This window comes from Bubalus kerabau, chromosome 10 (assembly GCF_029407905.1).
Source record: "Bubalus kerabau isolate K-KA32 ecotype Philippines breed swamp buffalo chromosome 10, PCC_UOA_SB_1v2, whole genome shotgun sequence".
NCBI classification, from domain to species: domain Eukaryota; kingdom Metazoa; phylum Chordata; class Mammalia; order Artiodactyla; family Bovidae; genus Bubalus; species Bubalus kerabau.
This window is the reverse complement of record NC_073633.1, coordinates 16,652,353-16,679,942: the sequence shown is the minus strand read 5'-3', so window position 1 is coordinate 16,679,942 and position 27,590 is coordinate 16,652,353. Positions and strand designations below refer to the sequence as shown.

The 27,590-nt window shown below is 53.3% G+C and overlaps 1 protein-coding gene across 3 annotated transcripts in view; it reads left to right on the top strand.

The window, feature by feature from the left end:
• Positions 1 to 234: 234 nt before the first annotated feature.
• Positions 235 to 27,590, top strand: part of IGDCC4 (immunoglobulin superfamily DCC subclass member 4) — a 39,312-nt gene continuing 11,956 nt past the window's right edge. The window contains exons 1-10 of one of the 3 annotated variants that reach the window (XM_055536725.1): positions 235 to 400; positions 10,694 to 11,044; positions 11,677 to 11,818; positions 18,356 to 18,492; positions 19,731 to 19,871; positions 22,861 to 23,016; positions 23,723 to 24,136; positions 24,635 to 24,799; positions 25,337 to 25,474; positions 26,243 to 26,413. In XM_055536725.1, coding sequence (XP_055392700.1) covers positions 331 to 400; positions 10,694 to 11,044; positions 11,677 to 11,818; positions 18,356 to 18,492; positions 19,731 to 19,871; positions 22,861 to 23,016; positions 23,723 to 24,136; positions 24,635 to 24,799; positions 25,337 to 25,474; positions 26,243 to 26,413 — 1,885 coding nt within the window. In that variant the 5' untranslated portion in view covers positions 235 to 330. The other 2 variants (XM_055536723.1, XM_055536722.1) reach the window with 2 other exon arrangements.

The window sequence follows — 27,590 nt, the reverse complement described above, 5'->3', positions numbered from 1 at the left end:
ACACGCGCGCAGACCCCAGCAGGGCGGAGCACCCGCGAGGCGCAGGTCACAGCACGGGGCCAGGGTCCCTGGCGGGGCTCGACCGGCCGCGCTCGCCTGGCGCCCCCGCCTGGGCGGCTCGCCCAAGATGGCGATGGAGGGGCGGGCGAGGCGGCAGCAGCCCCGGCCCCCGCGCCGGCCCCCGCTCAGGCCCGGGCCCCCGAGGCCGCGCCCCCGCCCGCGGCGCCGCGCCTCCCCGGGCCACTGACGCCCGGCGCGCCCTCCCCCGGCGGCGGCGGCGGCGGCCGAGGCGCGGGGAGGCGGCGGCGGCGGCAGCCCGGGCCCGGCCCCATGTCGCGGGGGGACGCTGGCCGCGGCAGCGGGCTCATCGCGCTGACCTTCTGCCTGCTGACCGCGCGCGGTAAGGGCGGGCGCCCAGGCAGCGGCGGGAGCGCCTGCGGGGTGACTGTGCGCCCCGGGCTGCGTGGGGCTGTGGGGCCGCCGCGCCCCGAGTCCCGAACGAATGGGGACCGTGGGGCGCCGGCTGCGCGCCCTTGTGCCGGTGATGCCTGCGCTCCGGGGTCCGCGAGCCGCGGCGGGTCGCGTTCGCGGCGCGTACTTGTCCGTAGGGGGTGTGTATGTCCTTGGTTTGTGGAGTCCGGAGTGAGCGTACGAGTGTGTGTGTGTGTGTGTGTGTGTGCGCGCGCGCGCGCGCGCAGAGGGTGGGGAGGGGGCTTCTGCCTGGCGCACAGGTCCGCAGTGCGTGGCCGATCGCTGCGTGGCATCGCGGGCAGTGGCTGCGGTGCCGGTGGTTTGTGCGGGGCGGGTACTGCCTTGTACGCGCGCGTCTCCGGGTTGGGAGTGTGAAAGAAGAGGGGTGTGTGTTGAGATTGTGTGTAATTGTGTTCATGGCACTGAGCTAATATTTGGCCTTGGCTTTTGGGGAGTGTCCTTGCCCTTGGTGGGGGGACAGGAGTAGGAGATTCCGGATTTGACTGGGGATAGTTGTGATAAAATACTCAACTTTGTCCAGTGGGTGTGTCCCTGAGGCTGGTTGCGGGGGGGAGCGGGGGACTGTTGCCTCCCCCCCAAACCCGAGGCCCGAAGTGGGCTGGGGGAGGGGGCAGGAACCAGTTGCTTTCGTGGACGAGTCCAATACTCGCTGTCGGGCTGGGACGCGTGTCACTTCTGCCCCACCCCCGAGGGACACATCTGAAAAGGGTTAACGAGGTCAGCAAGGCCTCCTCCAGCCCCCCAGCACAGTGCGCATTGGGGGTAGGTAACTCTCCAGAGTTGTCCTAGCTGGAGAAAGGGCTGGGGATGGGGTGACGAAGTCCCAAGTGTCTATGCTTAAGGGAGCCTTTTTCTACCCCGGCCCGCTCCCTTTCGGCCCTGTGTGCGTTTGGGGGGCGGCCCAGGGGGAAGGTGGTTGGGAGCGCTGGGGAGGGGGATGGGCTGCCCGCTTTGTTCGCCTAGTCCTTGCCTTCCCTGCCTAGCGGGGAGCTGAGGATGTGTCCGGGGCTAGTCGGGGAGGGACTTGGAGGTGGGGGTGGGGAGGGGGATTTCTCTCCAGCTGCTGCGGCTTTCCAGAGAGACTCAGCCAGGCCACGTGGGAGGGAGGCAGGGACGGCGGAGGGGGGAAGGAGCCTCCGCCTGGCCCGCCCCGGCCCTTCTCCAGGAAACCCAAACAGCGGGTGGGAAAGTATCAGGAACTACTCGGACCCCCTAGCTCCCTACAAAGACACGCCCCTTTTCAGACCCGACTGCGGACCCGGCAGGAGGCCGCCTGGGGGCAGGGTCCCGGCCTCTGGGCCAGGGTAGTGGGGGGTCTGGGGTTGTCAGGTGGGGTGCGGGGAAGTGCCAGAGAGGCGTCTGTGCTTCTGGAGGCCTAGGGATTAACGAAGAGTTGTACCCACCCTCTTCTCAGAGATCCAGACCGGGGTCGGGATCATCCAGCCAAGCGGAGTCAGGACTGGGAACTGCACTCAATCGAGCATTATGGAGTAGCGGTGGGGCCTCCCGCCAGGGGCTCAGTTTGCCTCGGAGACCTGGCCTCTCCGGACTCCGAGTGCACAAGGCCGAGCTGGGGCTCCCTTGGCAGCAGTGTGCTTGGCTGAAGCTACTGCGCTGCCGGTCCTCAGTGCTAAATCCTTTGAGTGTGCAAATCTTCTCAGTCCTGGGGACATTCCCCAGGCTAGAGTTTGACTAGCCAGCCCCATCTGGATGGAGGTCATTTATTCAACAAATATTTACTGAGTACTCGTTTTGGCTAGCATGTGACCGGCGCCTGGATATAGTAAATAAGGAGGAGACTGACAGGTAGTCAGCAAAGGCTTCCTTCAGGAAGTAGTGAAAACTAGAGCTCTGTGCAGAGGGTCAGTTAGCACGGAAGGAGAGCGATGGTGGGGAGAGTTTTGCAGAGAGAACTGCACGTGCAAACGCTCAGAAGTGACTTTCTTTAGACCATCGAATGAAACTAAATCTGGCTGGAGTTTAGAGTGCAAGGCATGAGGGTGGGGCAGGTTAAGGAAGAATGGGCCAGGGGCCACAGAGTGTCAAAAAGAGAAGGCTGAAAATGGAGCTGGATCCAACTCATGAAGGGGCTTATAAGCCCCACCAGGGTTTCTGGCCTGAGAACCCAAATGAGTCCTTGGGGTTTTTTTGTTTGTTCGTTTTTTGTTTTTCTTATAAAATATTTACTTATTGTTCTGTGCTCTGGGTCTTCGTTGCTGCTTGTGGGCTGTCTCTAGTTCCGGACATTGGGGGCTCCTCTCTAGTTGTGTGTGGGCTTCTCACTGCTGGGGCCTCCCTTCTTGTGGAGCACAAGCTCTAGGCACGTGGGCTCAGTAGTTGCAGCTCACTGGCTCCAGAGCGCAGACTCAGTAGTTGTGGCCCAGGGGCTTAGTTGCCCCCTCAGCATGTGGGATCTTTCTGGATCAGGGATCGAAATGGTGTCCCCTGCATTTCGGGGAGGATTGTTAACCACCGGAGCACCAGGGAAACCCTGGAGGGTTTTGAGATCTGTTTTGCATCAGCTCACTCCAACCTAGGTAGAGAATGATTGCATGGGATGGAGGCAGGAAGCTGCTACTTCTTGGGAGGCTGTGGTAGTAATCCAGAAGAGAGGGTGGTGGTAACTAAAGTAGTGGCAATTGGAATGGCCAAGTAGCTGGATTCTAGAGTAGAATTAGCATGATCGTTTCAGGGAGTTTGTAGAGAGTGAGGGAGGGAGAAGTGAAAAATAATAGACACTTCAGCCACCTTGACATGTTGGAGTCAAGACTGACTGCCTGTCTCCCCAGCACACTTCTGGTCAGGGGTTGGGAACTGGGGAAGTGTTGATGTGAATGGGATCCTACCTGGGAGTGGTGGTGGGATGCCCAGTGCTCTGTTTTCACCACAAGCAGAATTTAGGGGGTGGTGACGCAAGAGGTCAGCAGGAGGAGGGCTCTAAGAATAGGTGAGCTGCTTTCTTCTCACCAGGAAACTCCCACCTCCCATCCCTTTCTCATCCCAGAGGCTCAGAGGCCAACCTCCATCAGTTGGAGTGTTGGGGTGGCCCTTTCTGACCTCATCTTGGGGGTTAGGAACTAGGTCAAACACAATCTCTATTTTTTTTCAAGATTTTTTTATTTTGATGTGGACCATTTTTGAAAAGTGTCTTTATTGAGTTTCTTACAGTATTGTTTCTGTTCTATGTTTTGGCTTTTTGGCTAAGAGGCATGTGGAATCTTAGCTCCCATACCACTGACGTTGGAATGGGACATCTTAACCACTGGACCGCCAGCAAGTCCCAAACATAATCTCTATTAATAGTGAATCTAAACAATCCAGTTAAACTTTCATTGATCTTGTATGTTTTTTCATGGCTCAGTTAGTCATGGCTCAGGCTTCCCTGGTGGCTCAGACAGTAAAGCATCTGCCTGCAGTGTGGGAGACCTGGGTTCGATCCTTGGGTTGGGAAGATCCCCTGGAGAAGGAAATGGCAACCCACTCCAGTACTCTTGCCTGGAAAATCCTGTGGACTGAGGAGCCTGGTAGGCTACAGTCCATGGGGTCGCAAAGAGTCAGACTTCACTTCACTTCAGTTAATCATAAGTTTCAAGTTGATTAATCTCACAATGAGTCTTCAAAGGTCAGCACTAAGGAGAACTTAGAAATACTTTTAGCATGAACTCATTTTGCAGATGAGAAAACTGAGTGACTTCCCAGAGTTACATGGATGGAGACTGAACTGGGACTGTAACCAATCTCCTGGCTATTGGAGTAGCCATGCCTTCCCGGGATTTGGTGCACATTAAACCCGAGTTCAGTCTCTCTTCACCCCTCCCCCTCACATGCAAAGTTACCAACAACTTGGGGCTTATCCCCCTCACTTCATGTGTCTGGGCCTGGGCCCTGGAATCCACTGTTCCCCACCCACTGCCTCCTGTTCTGCCTCCACTCTTTCTGAGATACAGGAACCAGACTTGACACAGAATTCCAGATGCAGAACAGATGTTATTTCCAAGCAGGCCTAGGGGCTCCCAGCTCCCCGGGTCACAGGGGAGGAAGAGAAAGAGTGGCTCTGATGGGGGAGGACCCCAGCCCCAGCCTGGTCAGAGACAGGGGATGGCAGCTGTGGGGAGAGAAGAAAACCAGAGAGGATGATCTGGCCTGACATGCAAAGAAATGGAATCCTCGTGCTCGGGGCTGGCTGGGCTGCCAGCTACTACTGCCTCACTGCTGAGGCATTGTCTGGATTTGAGGGGCTGTGGGGTCCCTGGGGTTGGGAAGCAGAGGCTCAGGAAGCCATCTCTCAGGTGCAAACCTGAACACACAAGCTGGTGCAGAGTCAAGACTTCCAGATGGCTTCATAAGGGGCTCACTTACCTTGCACATAGCTTGGAGCTCTGGCAAATGAATGGAGCATAAGAGAGACAAAGGTGAGCACACAAGGAAGGTATTTTTAATCGGACCTTCCATATAGCAGCAGAGGTGAGGTAATGAGCTCCCCGGTCCTGGTAATGTTTAAGTACAGAATTTCTTTGAATGTGAGTTTGCTGTTTTGTCTCTGGGCTTTTTTTTTTTTTTTTTTTTTTTTTGGCTGTGCCGGACAGCTTGCACGATCTTAAGTCCTTAGTTCCTTGATCAGGGGTGAAACTCTGGCCCACGGCAGTGAACGCACAGAGTCCTAACCACTGGACTGCCAGGGAATTCCCTGCCTTGGTGCATTTTCAGCATTTTGCTGGATATCTCATAGGAGGCACATGCTATGCTAGGCATTTTCCCACGTGTATTATTCACATCATCCCCAGCCCTGAAGGGAGTTCCTATAATTTTTCCAGATAAGGAAATGGATGTTTGGAAAAGCACAAGGGGCTCTGTGTCTTGTCCTCTTGCGAGTCTCTCTGCCTGTCCTCTCATCTGTTCAAGGACTATTTATTGAGCACCTGCTGTGTGCCAGACAGTGTTTTAGGTCCTAGGGAACGCTGACCAGGACGATAATCTCAAACTTGTTGCCTTGCTGGGGAGATAGGCAAGTCAGAAATCTGCCGTGCTAACTGCAATGGCTCAGGTACCTGGGGCAGAAAAAGGAGCGGCGTCGAAGTCAGACCCCGGGATGGCACAGCTACTGAGGGAAGACGGAGCAGCAGTGCTTTCCGAGAACAGGAAGTGGTTTGGTCTGCTGGGGGCTCCGCGTGACAGGAAGCAGGAGGTAGGCCAGTCAAGCTGAGCGTGGCTTTGCTGTCAAGTCTGCTGGGGCCGAGCCTGACTCCGCAGGATCACACCTGAAGGGAATGCTGTCTTCCTCGCATCCCAGGCAACCCTCCCAGGCTCTCTTCCCAGCTGTTGTGGGAGGGGCTTAGCTGTTGTGGGAGGGGCTTAGCGTGTGGTCTGGGAGGTGGCCAAGGTGGGGAGTGGGGAAGGAGGTTTCTGGAAGAAACTGACTTGTGTCTCCTGGGAAAGAGTGGTGTTGGTGTCATGGAGAATTGCCCTTGTAGACTGAAAACAAGTAATAAATCTGTTGGGCCCTGAAATTCAAAAATGACAAGGCATTGATGTTTGTGGCAAGTTCTTGCCTTAACAAAGGCAGCATCTCAGCTTTGTCCCCCTTCTTCCCCCCACTCCCCCATCCTCTTTTCTGAAAGTTCACTGAGGAACGGAACCCTGGCTTATGCCAGGCCCCCACAAATCCTGCAGAACAGCACGGAGTTGGCCCCAGGGCTCAGCAGCGAATCTCCTTTCTGTCTGGGTCCTAATTGGCCTCATAAAATCTAATTTATCCTGCAAGTGGGTAAAATAATGCCAGAAAAAGGAGACTGAGAGATGGTCCTGGGGCTCCTGAGCATAGAAGCTCTGTATCCCCAGCAGGGTCCCCCCCTCCCCACCCGGAAGAGTGAGGAGAAGGGCTTGTGGGGGAGGGAGAACCCCTCGAGCAGAAAGCTGGCCACAGCAAGTGTCGGCTTTGTCCGCCCTGGCCTGAGAGGGAGGGCTGAGAAGTGCTCATGGGAGGGGCTGGGGGTGGTGGGAAAGGGGGGGCCATGAAACCACTGGGCAAACACTGCCCACTCTCCGGAGCATCACTTTATGCAAAAAGATTTGGTGGTGTAGGAGCCACATTTACATGAAAGCTAACACTGCTGTGTAGCAGAATAGGATGCAAAATGGGCCAGAGGTTTCAAAATAAAAGCATTTCAGGTGGTCAGTAAGCCTCCTGGGTCTGATTTCCTCTACTGCTGGGAGAATTTTGGTGAAAACGAGAACTGTGGCAGCTCTTCATTTTAAAACTAGGGAAATGGAACCTGAAAGGAGGAAAACGGACCAAGGTCATACAACACACGATGCGCCTAGGACTCTGACTCTAGGCCAAGGCTGGTCCCACCACATCCCATGGTCTGTCTTAGGCAAGAGGAAGGATGGGTAGGGGACCTCTGAGTGGCTGCATTCTGTGAGACCCAGGAAAAACCTTCCTTGGCGGGGAACAGGGGTAACTTCATGGAGGGATGTGGCAGCTGAGCTGAGTGCCCTAAGGATCCACATGTCCTGGGCACAGAAGTTGGGCTGGGCCCTGAGGCAGAAAGAACCTCCTCTTATTTGGGAGCAGCTCTCTCCTTGATGCTGGGTTCACCCCTGGGATGTCCAAGAAGGACAATTTCCCCAGACTATCTCCCAGAGAGGCGAGCCCCTCCCCTGTTGGGCCTCAGTTGGGCCCCTCCCTGTCTATAAAATGAGCAGTCTCAGGCTCTGCACATATTTTCATTAACGTGAGCTGACCTGGACTCCTGGCACAGTCCTGTACCCCCCGGGACCCCGAGTTCTCCCCACATCTACATCCCTGTTGGTTTCCACTGCCGCCTGGTCTTGCTGGGTGCTGAGCTCCTCTGAGGTGGGGCAGCCAGACATCTGCTGATCCATGAATATTCAGGAAGGAATTGGAGCCTTCTCTGGGCTCCCTAGCCAGCCACGGCCCCTCTGGCCGCCATCCTGCCCATCCGAGCCCAGGCTGCTGACAGACCCAGCAGCTGCTCGGGGCCCCAACTGTTCACATTGTTTGTTCACCACGGCGGGGGATTTTCCAAGCCTCTGACATGCTTTGCGGGGTAGGGAGGCTGCCAGAGGGCTCAGGGATTCGAGTCATGTGGGGCTTTTCTTCCCTGAAACTCAAACCGACTGCTCAGAGGCGGCTGGAATGGGGCATTTGGAAGCCGCTGGGCTGACAGCCCAGGCTGGCCTTGCCCCCACCGCGTTTGCATCAGAATCTAGGGCCTCAGATAGACAAGGGACTGGATGTTGAGAATAGTGATTTGCATTTGTACATCCCCTTCAAGTTTATGAAGTCAAAGTATTAGTCTTCAGCCGTGTCCAACTCTTTGCAACCCCATGGACTGTAGCCCACCAGGCTCCTCTGTCCCTGGGATTCTCCAGGCAAGAATACTGGAGTGGGCTGCCATTCCCTTCTCCAGGGGATCTTCCCAACCCAGGGATCAAACCCGGGTTTCCTGCACTGCAGGCAGATTCTTTATCATCTGAGCCACCAGTGAGATCTCCAGTTTATGAAGTGCCTCTAAAGAATGAGTTCCCATTCCTTGATTGATACCTGTTAGGCTTTGAACTGGAGCCCTGCCCTCCATCATCTGGTGGAATCCTCACAGGCTCCATAGTATCACCTTCATTTTACAGATGTGGAACCCGAGGCCCAGAGAGGTGAAGTGGCTTGTCACATAGCTGGTAGGTGGAACAGCATGATTGGAAGCTTGATCTTCTGCCCTGGGATCAGGTGCTCTTCGTGGCTTCCTTCCCCAGTTTGGCTGGAAGCCAGGTGAGGGCAAGTGCTGCCTTCTCCTGGCTGCACCCTCTAGTACTGCTGAAACCAGCTGTGTCGTTGAAGGTGCCTGCAGAGCCTTTAAGAAAGGCAGAGAGGCCCGTTCAGACCCCCTCTGTCTGTCTGTCTTCCCACAGCGGTGTCCTGGCTTCTGCCCTGGCCTCTGTATCTCAACCTGTCAGGACTTCTCCCCTCCGTCTTGATCCTATTCAGGGCTTTAAGTGTTGGCAAATATGTGTCTAGGTGTAGCAGAGATTCGGGTGCACATGTTTAGATGTGGAAGGTATCTATAGTTTTTTGTGTGTATCTAGATGATATGGGCTGCCGTCTATGGGGTCGCACAGAGTTGGACACGACTGAAGTGACTTAGCAGTAGCAGTAGCAGATGATACAGGCTTCCCAGATGGCTCAATGGGTAAAGAACCTGCCTACAATGCAGGAGATGCAGAAGGCACAGGTTCGATCCCTGGGTTGAGAAGATGCCCTGGAGGACGTCTTGAAAACCCACTCCAGTATTGTCTGAAAAATCCCATGGACAGAGGAGCCTGCTGGGCTATACAGTCCATGGGGTCGCAAAGAGTCGAACACGACTGAAGTGACTGAGCACTGCACAGCTCAGTATTTAGATGATACTCTAAATCAGTTTAGGAATAGGTGTGTCCAGTTCACTGAACAATCCTGCCGTCATAGAATCTCAGACATCACCTGTTATGTTTGAGTAAACAAGAGCAGGGTGGGGGTGGGGGCAAGAAAGTCCCAAGGCCACACAGCTAGACTGTGACAGGTCCAGGTCTAGAACTGAGGGTCGCCTGAGTCCCCCACCGCTGTGCTTTCCGCATGCCCCTGACGGGACGCTGTCAGCCCTGGCCTGCCTGGTAATGAGTATGGGCCATTGTCTTCCCCTCTGTCCCTGACTCACTCTCAGACACACCATGGTGCCTTTAAGCAAGGTGTCAGGCCAGAGGATAGAAGGGAGCCTTCAGCCTTGGAGCATCTATGGGACAAGGAGGCAGCAGGCCAACCTTGTGGGAGATACAATGGGGAGAACACACCATTTCCCTGTGAATAATGGTTACTGGCCTGGCTGAGATGTTGCTTAAAATGATAAACATTGGCATTTGGGTGTTTTGCCTTGACCCTGGGATGGCATTCCCTGCCTCTGTTGTCCTCCTGCTTCACCTCTGGCTCCCTTCCTCTGCTGTCCACCTTTGTGGCCAGGGTGGTGTTGGAGCTGCGGGCTCTTCTGGGGCATCTGCAGAGGGTTGGAGGCCTGGGTTCTGTGCTGGCTCATTGTGCGGCTCTGGAGGAATCAGCTGCAGGGAGGAGAGCTTAACTCTTGCAGTCGCTGCAGCAGAAGTGGGTTGGACAATCATGGTTGAGACGATCTGCAGGATTCCAGGAGAGGGAATGACATTACTGAGCCAGGTCAGCCACTGTGCCGCTCTCCCTTAGCACACAGCATCTCACTGACCTCTCACGGCAGCCTTTTGAAGAACAAATGACTATGTCTTTTTAAATTGAGAGGCAATTCACAGGCCACAAAAGTCACCATTTAAAGGCTACAAATCAGTGGGTTAAGTTTATTCACAAGGTTGTGCAACCATCACCACTATCTAATTCTAGAAACATTTTCAGCACCCAAAAAAGAAACCTTAGATCCCTTAGCCATCTCTCTTCATTCTTCCCTCTCCCCAGTCCCTGGCAACCATGAATTTATGGTCTTGTCTCTATGGATGTGCCTATTCTGGACATTTCATAGAAATGAGATCACATTATACAATATGTGGCATTTCATAACTGGCTTCTTTCCCTTTACATAAAGTTTTCAAGGTTTATTCCCTCTGAGGCAAATGTCAGTACTTCATTTCTTTTGATAGCTGAGTAATATATTTATCCATTCATCAAATGATTGGGTTTCCCAGGTGGTGCTAGAGGTAAAGAATCTGCCTGCCAGTGCAGGATGCATGAGACTCAGGTTTGATCCCTGGGTTGGGAAGATCCCCCTAGAGGAGGGCATGGCAACCCATCCCAGTTATCTTGCCTGGAGAATCCCCATGGACAGAGGAGCCTGGTGGACCATAGGGTCACACTGAGTTGAACACGACTGAAGCGACTTAGCACGCACAGGTGATTGGGCATTTGAGTTGCTTCCACATTTTGCTAAAAACTGTGTTATTTTGTGGATGAGGAAGTTGAGTGGGGCTGAGGGGTGGGCACGATGGGCATGAAGCGCAGCCGTTGACCCAAGATCACAGTCAGAGGCAGAGCTGGGATCCAGACACAGGTTTCCTCATGAGCCCTCTTTCTCCGAGGTTTGTCCCCAACCCTGGTGCAAGTGGCTCAGGAGCTGGAGGCTGTGGGATGTAGGAGGACACACTCTGATGGCCCTGGTGTCCCTCCTCTACGCAGGGGAGCAGCCATTGCTCCAGGAGACGACCGTGTCGCTGAGCTGTGGAGCAGGGCCGCTGCAAGTAATCCTGGGCCCAGAACAAGCCCTGGTGCTGGACTGCAGTCTGGGGGTGGCTGCCACCGGACCCCCCACCAGCGTCACGTGGAGCAAGGATGGAGGCGCCCTCCCTGAGCACAAGCACCTTCGCCTGCTACCCAATGGCTCCCTATGGCTGTCCCAGCTGCCAACAGTAGATGGCGCTGACGAGGCAGACCCTGGGGCTTCAGAGGTCATTGAAGGCAGCTATTCCTGCCTGGCCCATGGCCCCCTTGGGGTGATGGCCAGCCAGGCTGCAGTGGTCAAGCTCGCCAGTAAGTGCTACATCTGGGGCTGAGCTGAGACCCACACGACGTGGGGTGTGGGAACTGGGATCCGCCATTCGTTACTTGCACAAAGGCTTGTCCCTGAGCCACCCGCCCTTTCCCTGCCTCCTGTCCTGCTCAGTGGGTCCCTTCCTGCTATTATCTGTCTCACCGTTCAATAGTCTCACATCTTCCCCACTCTTCTGCTGCTCCTCTTTTTCCTTCCCTGTGACTTCGAGAGTCTAGACTTGTGCTTTCCTCCAGGTAGCCCACCAGAGAGACTTGAGTGTCAGGAGCACAACGGTGCTCCCCATGCCCATAGTGTGTGGAGCTGAGCTGCATCATCCAGCCACCCCTTGGGGGGGCTCTTAGGAGGCACAGATCACCATGACATAATTTTGAGGCCAGAGGAGACACTGTAGTCTGACATGAGTAAGGCAGGGGGACTCATCTGACCAGTCATCACCACTTACCCTCTGCCTGCCTGTCTGCGTCGGGCTGAATTTTCTCTGTGCGTGTTTCTGTCGCCTGGTGTCCCTCCGTGTCCGTGTGCACGTGTGTTTCACCATCCTTGCTCACTGTGGTCTCCTTTCTCGTGTCCCTCTCCTGTCGCTGTATTTTCTCACTGTCCTCATCCCCAGCCCTTGCAGGCTTCTCCCTGCACCCAGAATCTCAGACTGTGGAGGAGAACGGGACGGCTCGCTTTCAGTGCCAAATCGAAGGACTGCCAACACCCGTCATTACTTGGGAGAAGGACCAGGTGACAGTGCCTGAGGAGCCTCGGTGAGTGTCCTGTAATGGAGTGGGGAGTGGTTCCCAGAGGGCAGATAGGTTGGGCTCTGGGACGTTCTTGGAAACTGGGATCCTTAGAGTCAAGGTGGCTCCATTTGCCCAAACTGACTTAGGAGCCAACCACCACCAGATGCTCAGCTCATTTCTCATCCCAAAGAGAAATTGGGCCAGACGTTTTTGCTCCCTAGGAGAAAAGCCACCTACCAAGCTATGGGGCTTGGGTTAAGAGCAGTGATCTAGTACTTCAGAGCATATGTAGCCCAACCACTTGTTTTATTGAGGAGGAGACCAAGAGCCAGAGAGGAGCTGTGTTTTATCCAAGGCCACACAGTGAGGCATTGGCTGGATGTTTGTAGTTTGCTCAGGCCAGGAGGCTGCTGGGAGGCTTTCCCTTTGCAGGTTCATCTGAAATTTCTACCCTAGATACATAACTTCTCTTCTTCCCTCAGTTCCATCCAGTGGGGTGCAGCATCTGATAACTGGGTTGTGGAGAGCTTTTCTGTTTCACCCTCCTTTCTCCCGGTAAAGGCAATGGAGCAATCCCAGGGAATGGTTTCTAGGGCAGAGGAGAAGCAGAGGCTAGACCCAGGACCTGATCGCTCCTGTGGCTTCCTGGGAAAGCCCAAACATACACAGAGCATGTCCAGAAGGCATGAGGCTCGTTTGCATCCCTGGTCTTGGAATTGGTCTCGTGACTTGGCCGCCACCCCATAGCTTCTTTTTTAATTGGTGCGCTGGGTTTTGTTGCTGCGCGTGGGCTTTCTCTATTTGCGATGAGCCAACTGCTGTCTGGTTGCAGCACGTGGGTTTCTTATTTCGGTGGCTTCTTTTGTGGCTGAGAGCACAGGCTCTTTAGCACTCTGGTTACAGCGGTTGTGGCTTCCAGGCTCAGGAGCTGCAGCACATGAGCTTAGTTGCTCTGAGGCATGTGGAATCTTCCTGGACCAGGGATCAAACCTGTATCCCCTGCATTGGCAGGCAGATTCTTAACCACTGTGCCACCAGGGAAGTCCCACCCTGCGGATTCTTACATTTTGAAAAGGTTTCTCCAAAAGCCTTTCCCAGTCGCCCTGCCCTCCTTTCCGTGCATCTCTCTGGCTGTAGTTACCAGCCCACTCTCTCCTCTCCCAATTGAGGTGAGATTCCTCAGGCTCAGAAATACTGGTTTCCAGATCTCTCTGCCCTGGAACTAACCTGTCTTTAGAGTATTGAGTTGGCCCAGCTCCTCTGACTTTTGCCCATGTCTCAGTAGGGGTGAAAGTGTGAGAGAAACTTCTAGATAGAAAAGCCACAGGCCACATCTCTGCAACAGTTGAAAGGGAGGAAGAAGGGTGAGAAGCCAAGATGTAAGTGATCCTGTGATTCTGGTGATTAGTGAGCCCCAGTGGCCAATGGGTTGGACTAGATCGTGGTTTCCAAAGTGAGTTTTTTTTTTAGAATATTAGTCCCTAAAGATGATTCTTGGAAAAAAAAATTTTTTTCCATGGTCAAATAAGACCAGGAAAGTGCCTATAAATCTCCCTCTTGGAGTTGACAAGTCCCCTGAGCAGCCCTGTGCTGAGAACCTGTTCAACTTGTTTAACCACCTCTTAGACTCATTTGCTCCATAGTGTCGCTCAGCTGTGTCCGACTCTTTGAGAATCCATGGACTGTAGCCCGCCAGGTTCCTCTGTCCATGGGATTCTCTAGGCAAGAATACAGGAGTGGGTTGCCATGCCCTTCTACTATCCCCAGAATGAGCATTCTAGGGCGGGGCCTTGGGATTGCCAACCCAGCTTCCCAGCACCGGCATGTTAAGTTCTGTGCCTCCTCGTGTGGCGCCCCTCACTGCTGGGGGTGGATGCTTCCAGGGAGTTGCTGGGTGAGGGTCAAGCAAGAGGTGGGAGAGAGCAGAAAACTCTCCCCGCATTAAAAGTCACAAGAGGCTCTGCTTAATGCAAGCGGTGTGTTCTCACTTAACCCCTCCCGTCATCCTTCAAGCTAAGGGTTTCTTATTTTTCACATTTTCCTCTATTTACTTTGTTTATTTTCCTATTAGATCCATTTTGCAAATTCGTATAAACAGAGAAGAAGAAACAAAAATGACTCATCTTCTTGCCACCCATGGGAAGCCTCTGTTAGTTTTGATGTCTACCATCAGGACTTTTCCCCTGTATGTTTATAAATATTAAACATTTTGGATGATATATGCTGGGTATTTCTATTCAGCCTTTTTTATAGAAAACAAAAATGGGATTATATTGCAATTCCTGCTTTTTTTTTTTTCACTTCATGCATACAGAACCCCCTTCCAGGTCTGTCTGTGTGGCTGTGGCAGATGCTTTTCTCTGAACAGTGAAACGAGGGAACTGAGGATCAGAGACACTAGTCACTTGCCTCAAGTCACACAGCTGCTGCCAAGAGTATCTGGTGTTGGAGCCCTGGGGTGTATGGTTTGGTGGTTGGGGTGGGGAAACCGCAGGGTCTGAAGAAGCTCCTGTTGTAGGTGGGCTTAGAGATGGATCCAGTTATGCTCAGAGGAGAGAAGTTACTTCCTCAGTGTTTCTCCACAAATAGAGGAGTTCCCACACCTCCCAGCATCTAGTTAGGCCTCTCCCAGGAGGCTGGAGCTGCCAGTTCCTGGACTCTGAAAGTGTTTGCCCCCAAGTCCTCTGAAAATTGATCCTCATCTATAAATAAGTCAGGCTCATATGTCCCAGCACATTGTGTGTGGGGTGGGGGATAAAGAAATACCTAAAACAGCAACTTGATTATGCCCAAGGTATGTATTTTTACACATGCCCGGATAGAGTTCATGTACAAATATGCTATTCATAAACTCGACTCAGAGGTTTGAAGCAGACCATATGCCCAGGTGCAGGCTGTGCACATGTGCAGTTAATAAGCACACGCTGTCAGGGGCTGTATGCATATTTTGGGCACTGTCGGCAAAGTCTAGACCCTAAGGCAATTGCCTGATACTTACACTAATTTCTAATGAGAGGGGATCATTTTTCTTCCATGGGAACCAATAATCACCAAGAGCAGTGTTTCCCAAATCACAGGCATTCACAAACTCCTGTCATAATCTTGGCCACCCCTAAGGCATTTATACAATCACTCACTTTATACATTTCTTCAAATCAGCTCTCTCTTTTGTGTGTGCGTGCTAAGTCGCTTCAGTCGTGTCCGACTCTTGCGACCCCATGGACCCCATGGAGCCTGCCAGGCTCCTCTGTCCATAGGATTCACCAGGTAAGAATACTGGAGTGGGTTGCCATTTCCTTCTCCAGAGGATCTTCCCGTACTCACACTTTAAAATGAATGGATTTAATTCCTGCAGGATCCCTGGTCCAATCCTCTGCCCTGCCCATCTCCCAGGGTCCATCTTGTGTCAGCCTCATGTGACCCTCAGCTCATGTCCCTTTTCCTGGGGTGGATCTCTGAATCCGCCCCAAGGTGGGGCGCCTTGGCCCTCAGGACATTCAGAGCAGCTCTGCCATTTCTTCTCTGCTCTTGAATCCCAGGGTTCACGTGTCCTTTTGCAGGTACAGGAAGCAGGCTCAGGCTTGGGAAGAGAATGGTTCCTTCCTTTTAGATAGAGGTTGCTTTCATTCTACAAGTAGCTATTTTATTTGAAATCATTTTAAAACTATACAATATACTAACTTAAAGGAGAAAAGGTCACCTACAAACTGACCACAGATAGCTATTACCATGATCTTATGTGGGCTTATAATACATTAAGAGGGTCAGGGGTGTGAAATACATAGGAATTATGAAGCCCGTTTTTCAAAGGAGAAACCTGAGGCCTGGACATTGGATGTCACTTGCTAAAAATCACATATATTGGAATCAATTCTCCTCACTCTGCCACAGCTGCTTTTATTCCAGAGCCAGAAGTTACAAAACAAAGTGTACAAGGGCACATGCGTTTTTCCATTTAAATTTAAGTTTTATATTCCCAAACTAATAAATGTTCACTGTAACTAAGAAATTTAAAAGCAGAACAAAGAAGAGCACCCCCACCAGTAATCCCCCTTGCTGAGAAAACCTCCACGAATGATGTGAGCTTTACCACCCTTGACTTTTTCTGGGCACATCCTAGCATATCATTTATCTATTTTCCAAAAATAGCATTGCTTCGCAAACACTGTTTTGTGATTTTTTACCCCCCACTAACCAATGTGTCTTGGACATCCTTCCAAGGACAGAGCTTTTGAAACCACATTTTTAACAAAGCAGAAAAGATATTAAGTGAACATTAAAAGTGCTACCATCTCACTTCTTTGGCTGTAGCAAACGCAGCAACAGCACCACACCCAAGGAAAGGTATCCATTCCTTTGTTCGTTCATTCAACACACATAATTTAGGCAGTATTACTTGTCAGAGGAGGTATTAGCTCTTGGATTGTTGTTTTTGTTGTTTAGTCACTAAGTCGTGTTTTTTGCAACCCCACGGACTGTAGCCCCCCAGGCTCCTCTGTCTATGGGGTTTCCCAGGCAAGAATCCTGGACTGGGTTGCCATTTCCTCCTCCTGGGGATATTCCCAACCCAGAGGCCAAACCCGTGTCTTCTGCATTGGCGGGCGCATTCTTTACCACTGAGCCACCAGGGAAACTCTTGGATACCTGGAGCAACATTTCCCTGGAAAGACCGGGAACCTTTGGGGTCAGGAAGTGCGGGCAGCTCTTGAGACTGAGGAAGGAGGAAAGGTCTTAGAGAATATAAGGTGGAGGAGACCAGGATGGGGGTGGGGGCCTTGTTTCTGAGATGGGTCCTTGTCTTTCCCATCAAATTCGTGGCGGCAGGCTGGGTCCTGGCCCAGGATTTAGCTCTAGACGCCCTGCACCTCCTCATCACCTCCCCCCTGCTCGCCTCAGCACTGCTGCAGGCAGCTTGGAGCTGAGGATAAGACTCGGGGCAGAGTTGAGTTTGCCTGTGGGGTGAGGGAAGGAGTGATGAAGGTTTATGTTTTTGTTCTAAGTCTTTGGGCCACAGCAGATTTCTAGGCTTATGGCCAGAATTCCCTCCCAACACCCTTGAGCTAGTGCTTTTCTCCTGTGTTTAGATTTTCTCATACCTTGCTTTCCCCACGAGCCAAGGGATCTTCGCTTCACGTACACAGCTGCCCCATTCCCTCCCTGACCTTGGCCTAGCCTGCATCCACAGTGAGAAACTAGAAGTCTCACTTTCAAGCTGACCCTGCAGAGAGCACAGCTAGAAAATTCAGGAAGACCCACTCCCTCCCTGCTGGGGCCAGGGCCCATCCTGCTTCCCACCACCCAGGCCCCCTTAGACACTTCTCTGCCTGGGATTGCACTGTCTCTAAGCAAGATCTCTGGGCTCTTCTAGCCCAAATTGCTTTCCAACCCTCACCAAAAGGGCAGACAACACCACCCTCATCCATCCTGCCCCTCCTCCGTAATGTACACGTTGACTGGCGGGCGGGGGCACTTGCTGGGACTACATCCTTTCCCACTGGCATTGTTAGCCATCTAATGGCTGCTAAGACAGGCAGGTGGGAAGAACGTGGGATTTGGCACCAGGAGATGTGGGTTCCAATCTTAACTCTGCTTTAACTGTGGGACCCTGGAAAAATACCCTCCTCCCTCCAAGACTTGGTTTTGTCACCAATAAAATGAAGGCTATGATCCCCTCTATCTCTTAGGCTTGTTTCAAGGTTCAGCTTGAGATCATGTGACTAGAAGGGATTTTTATCAGAGGAGAGAGAAGGTAATACAGGCAGGAGGTAAACAAATTCAGATTTTACAGAAGGTTATTTAATGAAAATAAGTCTGCTCCTGAGAGCTCCCTGGATCACAGGTCCCCTCCTAAGACAACCACTATGACCAGGAACATTCCGTGCAAAAGCGTATAAGTGTGCATGTCCTCCACACACTGTTCTGTACCATACATATTTTGGAGATGGCCTTGTATCAGCACACAAGGAGCTGCATCCTTTTAACAGCTGCCTAGCATTCCATTCTATGAATGTACCCGAACAAATTTAGCTAGTTCCCACCCTACAGATGGACGCTTGGATTGTTGCCAGTCTTTTGCTATGGCAGACAGGGTTGGAGTGAATATTGTTAAACATACATTTTGTGTATGTGTATGAGAATATCTTGGGATGAAGTCCTTGAAGTGATGTTGCTGGGTCTAAAAGGTGCATGCAGGTTTGATAAAATACTTATTTGGCTGTGTCGGGTCTTAGTTGCAGCATAGTTGTGGCTCGCAGGCTCGAGAGTGTGGGCTCAGTAGTTGAAGAGCGCAGGCTTAGTTACCTCGTGACACGTGGGATCTTAGTTCCCTGACCAGGCATAGAACCCAGGTCCCCTGCATTGGAAGGCAGATTCTTAACCTCTGGACCACCAGGGAAGTTCCAGTATCTTGTAGTTTTAATTTGCATTTATTACGAGTGAGCTTAGTAAGCCACAGTAGGTGTTTCAGGAAGGAGGGGTGGTGGGTTCAGGACAGCTGGGGCACCACCACCCTCCCTGTAGAGCCCCTCTCCACCTCACAGGTGCCCTCTGTCCCTTCCCAAGGCTCATCACCCTTCCCAACGGGGTCCTCCAGATCCTGGATGTACAGGAAGGCGATGCAGGCTCCTACCGCTGTGTGGCCACCAACTCAGCACAACAGCGCTTCAGCCAGGAGGCCCTACTCCGCGTGGCCCACAGAGGTAAGGGGGCTGGCCGGGTGGGGCAATCAGCCATCTCGGAGCTGGGAGGGACCTCAAGTCATCCAAGACCTGCCTTCAAATAGGTGACAGATGAGGCCATGAAGCCCAAAGAAGGCAGTGCCACCCAAGTCAGAGATAGCACTCAGGGCAGGAACCCAAGACTTCTTTCTGGTCCAGGGCTCCCTTCCTGCTGAGACTGTTTCCAAGGGTGGATGGAGTGTCCAGGGCTGGGGACAGGTGCAGGGAGATGAGGTGTCTGTGGAGAGGGTAGGTGCCCATCCCTGCCCTGGGGGAGCCGCCCCCTGCTGCTTGCTGTGCATCTGGCTCCTAATGGTCTGGGACTGTTCTTTCCATTTCTCTGAAAATCTCCCGTCCCAGAGTGACGCGGTAGAAAGGACACAGGCTTTGGGGTCAGAACGACCTGGTTTGAATCCTGACTTCTCTACTCACCATCTGTGTGACCCTGGGTTCCTTATCAAATGTCCAGCCCAGGGAGGTGGTGAGAATCGCGGAGATAGGAATGGGAAGTGCCTGGTGCCTGGCAGGTGTTCAATAGATCTCACTTCAGGCCTCCTGCAAAGGCCTCTATCTTGCCTTCCTTTGCCAAGGCAGCTCCCCTCGACCCCAACCCCTCCACTCATCTCTTCCCATCCCCCTCTCATCCCATCCACTTTCACTCCCACCCTACTTCCGGGGGCTTAGCTGATGAGCGGAGTTTGGTTTGCTGCCCGTTCAGTGCCCGGGGTCTCTGCCTCCACCTGTTGGACAAACCGGGTATTTACCATGCTGACCCAGGGACCCAGGGTCATGCTGAGAACTTGGCAGGGAATGGGTGCTCCGGTCGCCACCAAGCTGGCAGAAACTCGAGCTCATCCCCTGCCTCCCCCACATGGGAGCTGAGGCGCTCCAGGGAAGGGACTTGGCCAGAACTAGAAACTCCAACTGTTGACTTCAAGTCCAGACTGCAAGTCTACTCTTGTCTCTGCTGGTTCTCTGCCTTGAGGGTGGGTTCCATCCAGCAGAAAGAATGGGTGCGCTGTGTCGGAGACCCGGTTATTCCTCTCTGGCTCCCAGAGAAAGACCTCTGAGTTCCAGTCCCAGCTCTGTTGAACTACGCAGCTGCTTTCCCATCTGTCCGATGGAACCCTGGCTGCCCCACCTGTCTCACCAAGTGACTGTGAGAATCAGGTAAGGGGCTGAATGTGAAGACGCCTGATGGTAAGGCTCCCTCTCTCCAGGGTCCCTGGCATCCGCTGGGGGGCAGGACGTGGTCATCGTGGCAGCCCCGGAGAACACCACCGTGGTGTCTGGCCAGAGTGTGGTGATGGAGTGTGTGGCCTCGGCTGACCCCACCCCTTTTGTGTCCTGGGTTCGACAGGGTAAGTGGAGGGAGAGGACTTGAGGGCATGGGAGAGGAAGGGGGTGGTGTTGCACACACCCCCAAGTCAGGGATCTATAAGTGTGACCACAGTATGGTCACCAACCTTTGGTGTGGCAGGAACTAACTTCTGTCCCAGGGTGGAGTGTGGGTAGAGGAGCCTGGACCAAATGAATCAATCTGTCTAGCAAGTTTCTTTTATGAAGCCCACTCAGTCTGCCACTCACAAAATCACTCTTGAGACCTTTCTTGGGGGTGGGCACTGGGCTTTGTGCTCCACCTTCTATGTTTCCAGTCCTTCAAACAGCGAGTGTGGGGCCAGTGAGTCAGGTAGCGCTTGGACGCTCTGCTGGTCTAACTACACAGCCCCTCCTGGTCCACCCAGTCTGCCGCTGCCTTTGTGTGCCCGGCTTCACGCTGGGCACAGTGAGTGAAAGACCCAGGTGAAAGAGATGGGGCCCCTGCCCTCTGATCTCACAGTCTGTGTAAGGGAGATATATCCATGAAGAGACTTGGTGGTATCAGGCAGCAAGTGATGAGTGCCAAGCGGGCTGCATTACAGAAGATGCTGTAGGGTAATGAGAGCACTGGGCCAATGTGACCTTGTAGCCTACTGAGCACGAAACCCACTTTCCTGCCGGAGCCTCCTAGAGCTGTTCCAAGAGGTTAAGGGCCAGGGCTGTTATTCCTGGCAGGCAGATGAGGAAACTAAAGCTCAGAAAGGCAGGTGGAAAGCCAGGACCCAAACTTTAGAGCCTGTTCCTTTTCTGGTACACCACCCCCTACAGCTCTGTGTGGAAGAAAAGCAAGGATTACTTGTTTCCATTTGTCAATAAGAAGTGACTTGTCCCAAGTTGATGGCAGAAGTGAGTCTTAAATCCAGCTCTCTTTACGCCTCTTCCCTGGTTCAGTCCATGACCCCACACTCCCTTTTGTAAGTTTGTATCTCACATTCAAGACTAGATAATGATGAGTACATAGAATTTAAAGAAAAATAATAACCCAAGATGACTGCGTACCCCCACCGAGCTGATGAAAAAGAACAGTGCTGGTTATCTGTGCCTCCCTGACCTACCTGACCTCACCGGACTCGTGACACCTGCCTAGTTAGGGGGAATCTTAGGCCAGCAGGACCCTCATAGTATTATTGGGGTAAGCCTGTGATGTCACCCAGTTCCATCATCAGTGCTTCTCAAATCCTGACCAGGCATCAGGATGACCCAGGGAGCTTCTTCAAACTGCAGACTCCCTCCCTTCACGCCTGAAAGATCATGACCCTGGATTCTTAATGTTTAACAAGTTCCTAAGGTCCTTCTACCGAAAGTGTGGTCTTTACCTACCTCCTGGGCGAAGTTAGAAATGCAGAATCTAGGGTGCCTGATGCCTCTGCATCTTAACCAGGTCTCTTGCGATTCTGTGATTTGTTTGCACAGTGGGGATTTGAGAATTGCTGTCCTAGAGGGTCCAGACACTGTGGTTCTGGGGTCTCACTTGAAACTCTGCTAATAGCAAACTTAGAAGACAGAGACTGGCTTCACTCCTGTCCCTGGGTGCTGTTCCTTTTCCAGGAATTTACTCCACTAAGTCTGGAGAAGGAAATGGCATCCCACTCCAGTATTGGTGCCTGGAGAATCCCATGGACAGAGGAGCCTGGTGGGTTACAGTCCATGGGATCACAAAGAGTCAGACACGGCTGAGCGAGTAACACAACACAACAACGACTCCACTAAGTCAGGGGAGGGGCATGGCGTTTTTGTTTTGTTTTGTTTTCTTCTGATGGCAAAAGTTGTACATATTCATTGTAGAAAACTAAGGAAAACCAGAAACAGTAAACATCCCACCACTCAGAGATTAAATTGCTAACATATGAGTGTGTTTTCTTCCAGAGTTTTTTTCTATGCACATGTATATTTCCCCCCCAAATAAAAGCATGCTGTATTTACAGTTCCAAGTCTTGTTTTTATTCAACAGTATATCATAAGCATCTCCCCATCTTTATTTTATTTATTTATTTTTGGCCATACCATGCTAATTGTGGGATCTTAGTTCCCTGACCAGGGATTGAACCCGTATCTCCTGCAGTGGAAGTTCAGAGTCCTAACTACTGGACTGCCAGGCAAATTCCCTCTCCATCTTTAAAGCTTTTTCAAAAAATAATTTTAATAACTGATAGTCCATCATTTGAGTATAGCCATGATTTAATTTTTGAAGTCTTTCCCAGTTGTCCACTGTTACAGTTAACACTGAGGTGATCAGCATTGTTAACAGCTCCCCAACCACAGGGTCCCCACAAGTGGAATCCTGGCTTCACGGTCAAGCTGGAGCCCCTGTATAGCCCTATCTGCATTTACCCTCGCTCAGGCATTGCAACATACTGTCTTTAAAAACTTTCCCACTTTAATAGGTGAAAATGAACATCTGTGTTTTGACGTGCATTTCTTTGGTTTTGTGAAGTAGAATAGTTTTTTTGTTTCTTGGCGGTTTGCATTTCATCTCCTGACTGTAAGGCAAGGGCTTTCAAAATGATTCTCACTTCACATCAAAATAAGTCTCACGTATTCAGGTCTCTGGTTATGGTGCAGACCTTTCCAGCCATATCTTCATCATAGCCCTGGGCTGAGGTCATATGGCAGGAGTGCGTCCTTGAGAGAAATGAATTTAACAGTAATGGTAATAGTTGTAACTGAGTCGTGTTCAGAGCACCTATTAATGTGCCTGCATTGTGTGGGCCAGCCTCACAGACCTTATTGGTTCCACCCTCAGAACAGCCCTTCCTGCGAGGGACTATCTCCCCATTTTACAGAGAGAGACCCTAGGGCTCAGAGGGGATCATTGGTCTAGCAAGTGGAGGAACTAAGATCCCAACCAGAGACTGTTATGTTCTCTTAACCCGGGTGGAGAGGGCGCCCCCACTCGAGGTCCGAGGTCCGGAGAGTGGATGGAGGGGCAGCGGTCAGCTCCCCGCTCCAGCACTCTCCCTCCTCCCGCAGACGGGAAGCCCATCTCCACCGATGTCATCGTCCTGGGCCGCACCAACCTACTCATCACCAGCGCGCAGCCCCGCCACTCTGGCGTCTACGTCTGCAGAGCTAACAAGCCCCGCACGCGGGACTTCGCCACCGCAGCCGCCGAGCTCCGCGTGCTGGGTGAGGAGGGGTGGAGGGTGAGATGGGTCAAAAGACCGGGGAGCAGGTGTAGGGGAGACTGCATTGGGGCGGATTAGCGGGGGCTGAGCGCAGGAGGAATAGGAAGTGGGAAAACGGACAGGTGGGCGTGTCAGAGGCGACCGTGGAGAACGAAAAGGGAAGATAAGGTTGAGGGGGGCGGGGCCCCAGCACCTGGGGAGGAGTCCTTCGTAAGGGGGTGGGGTGCCTTGGAGGGGACAGACTAGGTAATTAGAGGAAACAAGTGTGGGAGGAGATTGGAGGATGGAGTTGAGGAAGAGGAAGAGGGGTGATAAAGGGCATTGCTTGGGTTATTGGAGAGGTGGTCTGGGTGGGACCCGGGTAATGTGGGGAAGGATGAGAGTGAGGTTATTGGGGGGTACATCTGATAGGTGTGGGGTCCTGGGAGGTAGGGGAGACGGAATAAGTGCGGGAGAAGGGTTAGATCCTGGAGAAGCCAGGGTATTTGGGGAGGCCGAGGAAGCCTGGAGAGAATGGTTAGTGTAGGGCCGGGATAGAAGGAGGAAGAGAACTAGAGCTGCGCTGCTGAGGGTATTTTGGGGGGACGGGTGAATCGGGAAGAGGTGAGAATGAGTGAGGGGCTGCGGGAGTCCCTTGGGTATTTGGAGGCCAGGGCAGGCCTCTAGCGGCGGGAGCGCGCAGTCAGCGTTCGCCTCCGGTCCCCCAGCCGCTCCAGTCATCTCGCAGGCGCCGGAGGCGCTGTCGCGGACGCGGGCCAGCACCGCGCGCTTCGTGTGCCGCGCATCCGGCGAGCCGCGGCCGTGGCTGCGCTGGCTGCACGACGGGGCGCCGCTGAGGCCCAACGGGCGTGTCAAGGTGCAGGGCGGCGGCGGCAGCCTGGTCATCACCCAGATCCGCCTGCAGGACGCCGGCTACTACCAGTGCGTGGCCGAGAACGGCGCGGGAACGGCGTGCGCCGCTGCGCCGCTGGCGGTCGTGGTGCGCGAGGGGCTCCCCAGCGCCCCCACGCGGGTCACCGCCACGCCGCTGAGCAGCTCCGCCGTGCTGGTGGCCTGGGAGCGGCCCGAGCTCCACAGCGAGCAGATCATTGGCTTCTCCCTCCACTACCAGAAGGCACGGGGTGCGTCTGCCCGGCGCTAAGACACCCCAGCAAAGACCTACTGCAGGGGGTGCCTACGGGGGGGTGGGGGTGGGGAGGGACGCGGCACAGGGTGGATGATTGAAGGGTTGCCTTTGGGGATAGGATGGGATGGGGTGAGAGACCTGTGTGTAGATATGGGTTAGAGCATTTCCCCTTCAGCCACAGTTTAAAAGAGCAGCGAGAGGATGCTGCTCCCAGGGAAAATGCCTTGGCATTCCTGGAGCCAGCTTGTTAATTGCAGCAGGAGTCACTTCAGTTACACGCTAGAAAAGACTTCTAACCAGTGGGAGGAACTAATACAGTGGGACTAGATGTCAGGGGAGTTTATAGTCTCCTACTCAGATTATCTGGAATGATTTAGCTAGAAAGAGGCTATTCCAGGGACTGGACAACATGAAGGATTCCCTAGACAGCTTTGAGCAGGGAAGCCTCTGGCGGTGGCCCTGTGACAGACACTTTGTCCCCTAACCCACTCAGGCGTGGACAATGTGGAATACCAGTTTGCGGTGAACAATGACACCACTGAGCTACAGGTTCGCGACCTGGAACCCAACACAGACTACGAGTTCTACGTGGTGGCCTACTCGCAGCTGGGGGCCAGCCGCACCTCCTCCCCGGCTCTGGTCCACACACTGGATGATGGTAGGGCCTCTGCACCTGCTGTGGGCACCGTGGGCCCCAGGGAATTCCCTGGAGATGGTAGCTTAGTTTCTCTTAACTCCTGTACGCCAAGATGCTTTTACTTGCCTTGTGCCATCGTTTGTGCCCTGTAAAGGAGGGGGCAAGGGTTCATCTCCCTGATTTGCAGTTGGAGAAACTGAGGCCCAGAAAGTGAGTGACTTGCCCAAGGTCAATAGTGTAGCTGGGACTTGAGCCCAGGTTTCATGACTGCCTGTAATCAGGTGGCTCCTTCTCCGCTGCACCCAGGTACCATCCAGTCAGACAGGAGCCAGTGACAGTCCGCTGGGTGTAGAAGATTGTGCTGGGGGAATGTCCTGGGAAGGCTGTCCCATCCTCTCCAGCTTGGGGCTCCCCTGAGAGGCTCCCTTTCCTCCCTCAGATCCTGGTCCTGGGCCTACTTCTGACTTGCTGTGTGACCTGGGCAAGTCTCTGACCGCTCCTGGGCCTCACCTTCCACGTCGGTGGAGCCGAGCTCACGTTGATGTTCTTCTGTCTCAGTCCCCAGTGCAGCGCCCCAGCTCTCCCTGTCCAGCCCCAACCCCTCGGACATCAGGGTGGCGTGGCTGCCCCTGCCTCCCAGCCTGAGCAATGGGCAGGTGGTGAAGTACAAGATAGAGTACGGTTTGGGAAAGGAAGGTGAGTGGGGGCAGGAATCAGTGAGGTGAGGGGTCTGTCAGAGCGGCTGGTGGAGTAGGGCAAGGTGAACCTAGAAAAGGGGAAGGTGGGCTGGGGGTTGGGAGGGCAGGAGTGGAAGGGAAGGCTCAATTAGAGGGCTCGCTCGAGACAGGGGTAGGGCTGGGGGCTAGCCCCACCTTCTGTACAGCTGCGGCGTGTAATCCGACAGTCCCTACTTCAGGCTCCTTGTCTGTGAAGTGAGGCAGGTGACCTAGGTAATCCCTGGGGTCCCTTCCAGCTCAGAAGGGGTAGGGAGGTACAGGGTTTGCTTGTGGGATTGAGGGAAATGAGGCATGGGTGGAGTGTTATGACAGATGTCAAGAATCTCGGGGAGGAGGAATGAAATTGATGAAGACATAGGAGAAGGCGATTGGCTGGGGGCCAGGCGGCCAGGGCGAGGAGGCAGGGAAGGGTGAGGAAGGGGGCGTGGGTGGTCGACAGGGCTCTGGAAGAGGCGGTGCTTGGTGGCTTCACAGTCAGCCCCTCGGGCCCATACCCTGGTGTGTGTGGGCGGGCTCCTGGGGCAGTGGGGAGCGTGTGCCCTGATTCTCCCCACTGTGAGCCCAGGCTCATGGCTGGCATCAGCCAGGGTCAGAGGCCTGGGCATTCACTGAAGCGTGGAGTCCATCCAGGCACTGAGGGGTCATGGCCTGAGGTGGAAGAGTCAGTGTAGGGGGTTTAGGAGTTCTTAAGGGGGCCACCCAGAGCCAGTGTCTTCTGTCCCAGCAGATCAGATTTTCTCCACCGAGGTGTCGGGGAATGAGACACAGTTTACGCTGAACTCGCTTCAGCCCAACAAGGTGTATCGAGTGCGGATTTCAGCTGGCACAGGGGCTGGCTACGGGGCCCCCTCCCAGTGGATGCAGCACAGGACGCCCAGTGTGCACAACCAGAGCCATGGTACGGGGCCAGAGGGGACAGGTGGGGTGATGTGAGTGACTGTGTGGGCGTTTGGGAGCCCTCAGAACCCAGACTGAACCACTCCCTCCATGAGAGATCTACCATGGCTGCCCCTGCTCAATGGGTGAAGAGACGAAGGGCTGGTGTTTGCAGACGCCCCTGGGCTCATGTATCCCTTCCATCTGCTGTGTGACCTTGGACAGACCATTCACAACTCTAAGACTTCACTTACTACTGCCAGGTGTATCATGAAGATTAATTAATGTAAACAGAGGTTTGATAAAATCCCATGGGCGGAGGAGCCTGGTAGGCTGCAGTCCATGGGGTCACTAAGAGTCGGACATGACTGAGCGACTTCACTTTCACTTTTCACTTTCATGCATTGGAGAAGGAAATGGCAACCCACTCCAGTGTTCTTGCCTGGAGAATCCCAGGGACGGGAGCCTCGTAGGCTGCCATCTATGGGGTCGCACAGAGTCGGACACGACTGAAGCAACTTAGCAGCAGCAGCAGCAAGTAGTAGCAAACAGGGGACTTCCCTGGCAGTCCAGTGGTTAAGAAGCCATGCTTCCACAGCAGGAAGCACGGGTTTAATCCCTGGCTGGGGAACTAAGATTCCCATGTGCCGCACAGCACAGCTGGGAAAAAATAAATAAATAGTAGCTGCTTCTGTGATTATGACTGTTGTGGGTTTTGTTGAGAGGCCCAATAGTAGAGTGGTTCAGTTCAGTTCAGTCGCTCAGTTGTGTCTGACTCTTTGCAACCCCATGAATCACAGCACGCCAAGCCTCCCATGAGGACAAAGCCTGGCACACATACAATCTGTGTTATCTTGGGCAAGTTACTGGAGTTCTCTGAGCCTCAGTTGCCTTATCTGTAAAACAGGGACACTAGTAGGTTTGTTATTTTGTAGGGTTGTGAGAATAAAGTTAAAATACATGCTATGAAGTGCTTAGGACAGCATCAGACACACAGTGAGCCAACCCACTCTCAGGCTCCAAGGAGGTCTCCCCACTCCAGTGGCTCCATCCCTCCTTCCTGGCTTCAGCAACCCCTCTGATCCCCTTGCATGCTGGTGCCCATGCCTTCATGCCTTCAGAAGATTTACAGAGCCCTCCTCTAAGTCAGGTATTGTCAGCCCTGCCCCAGAAGTGCTCTTGGCCAACCTCTTTGCAAA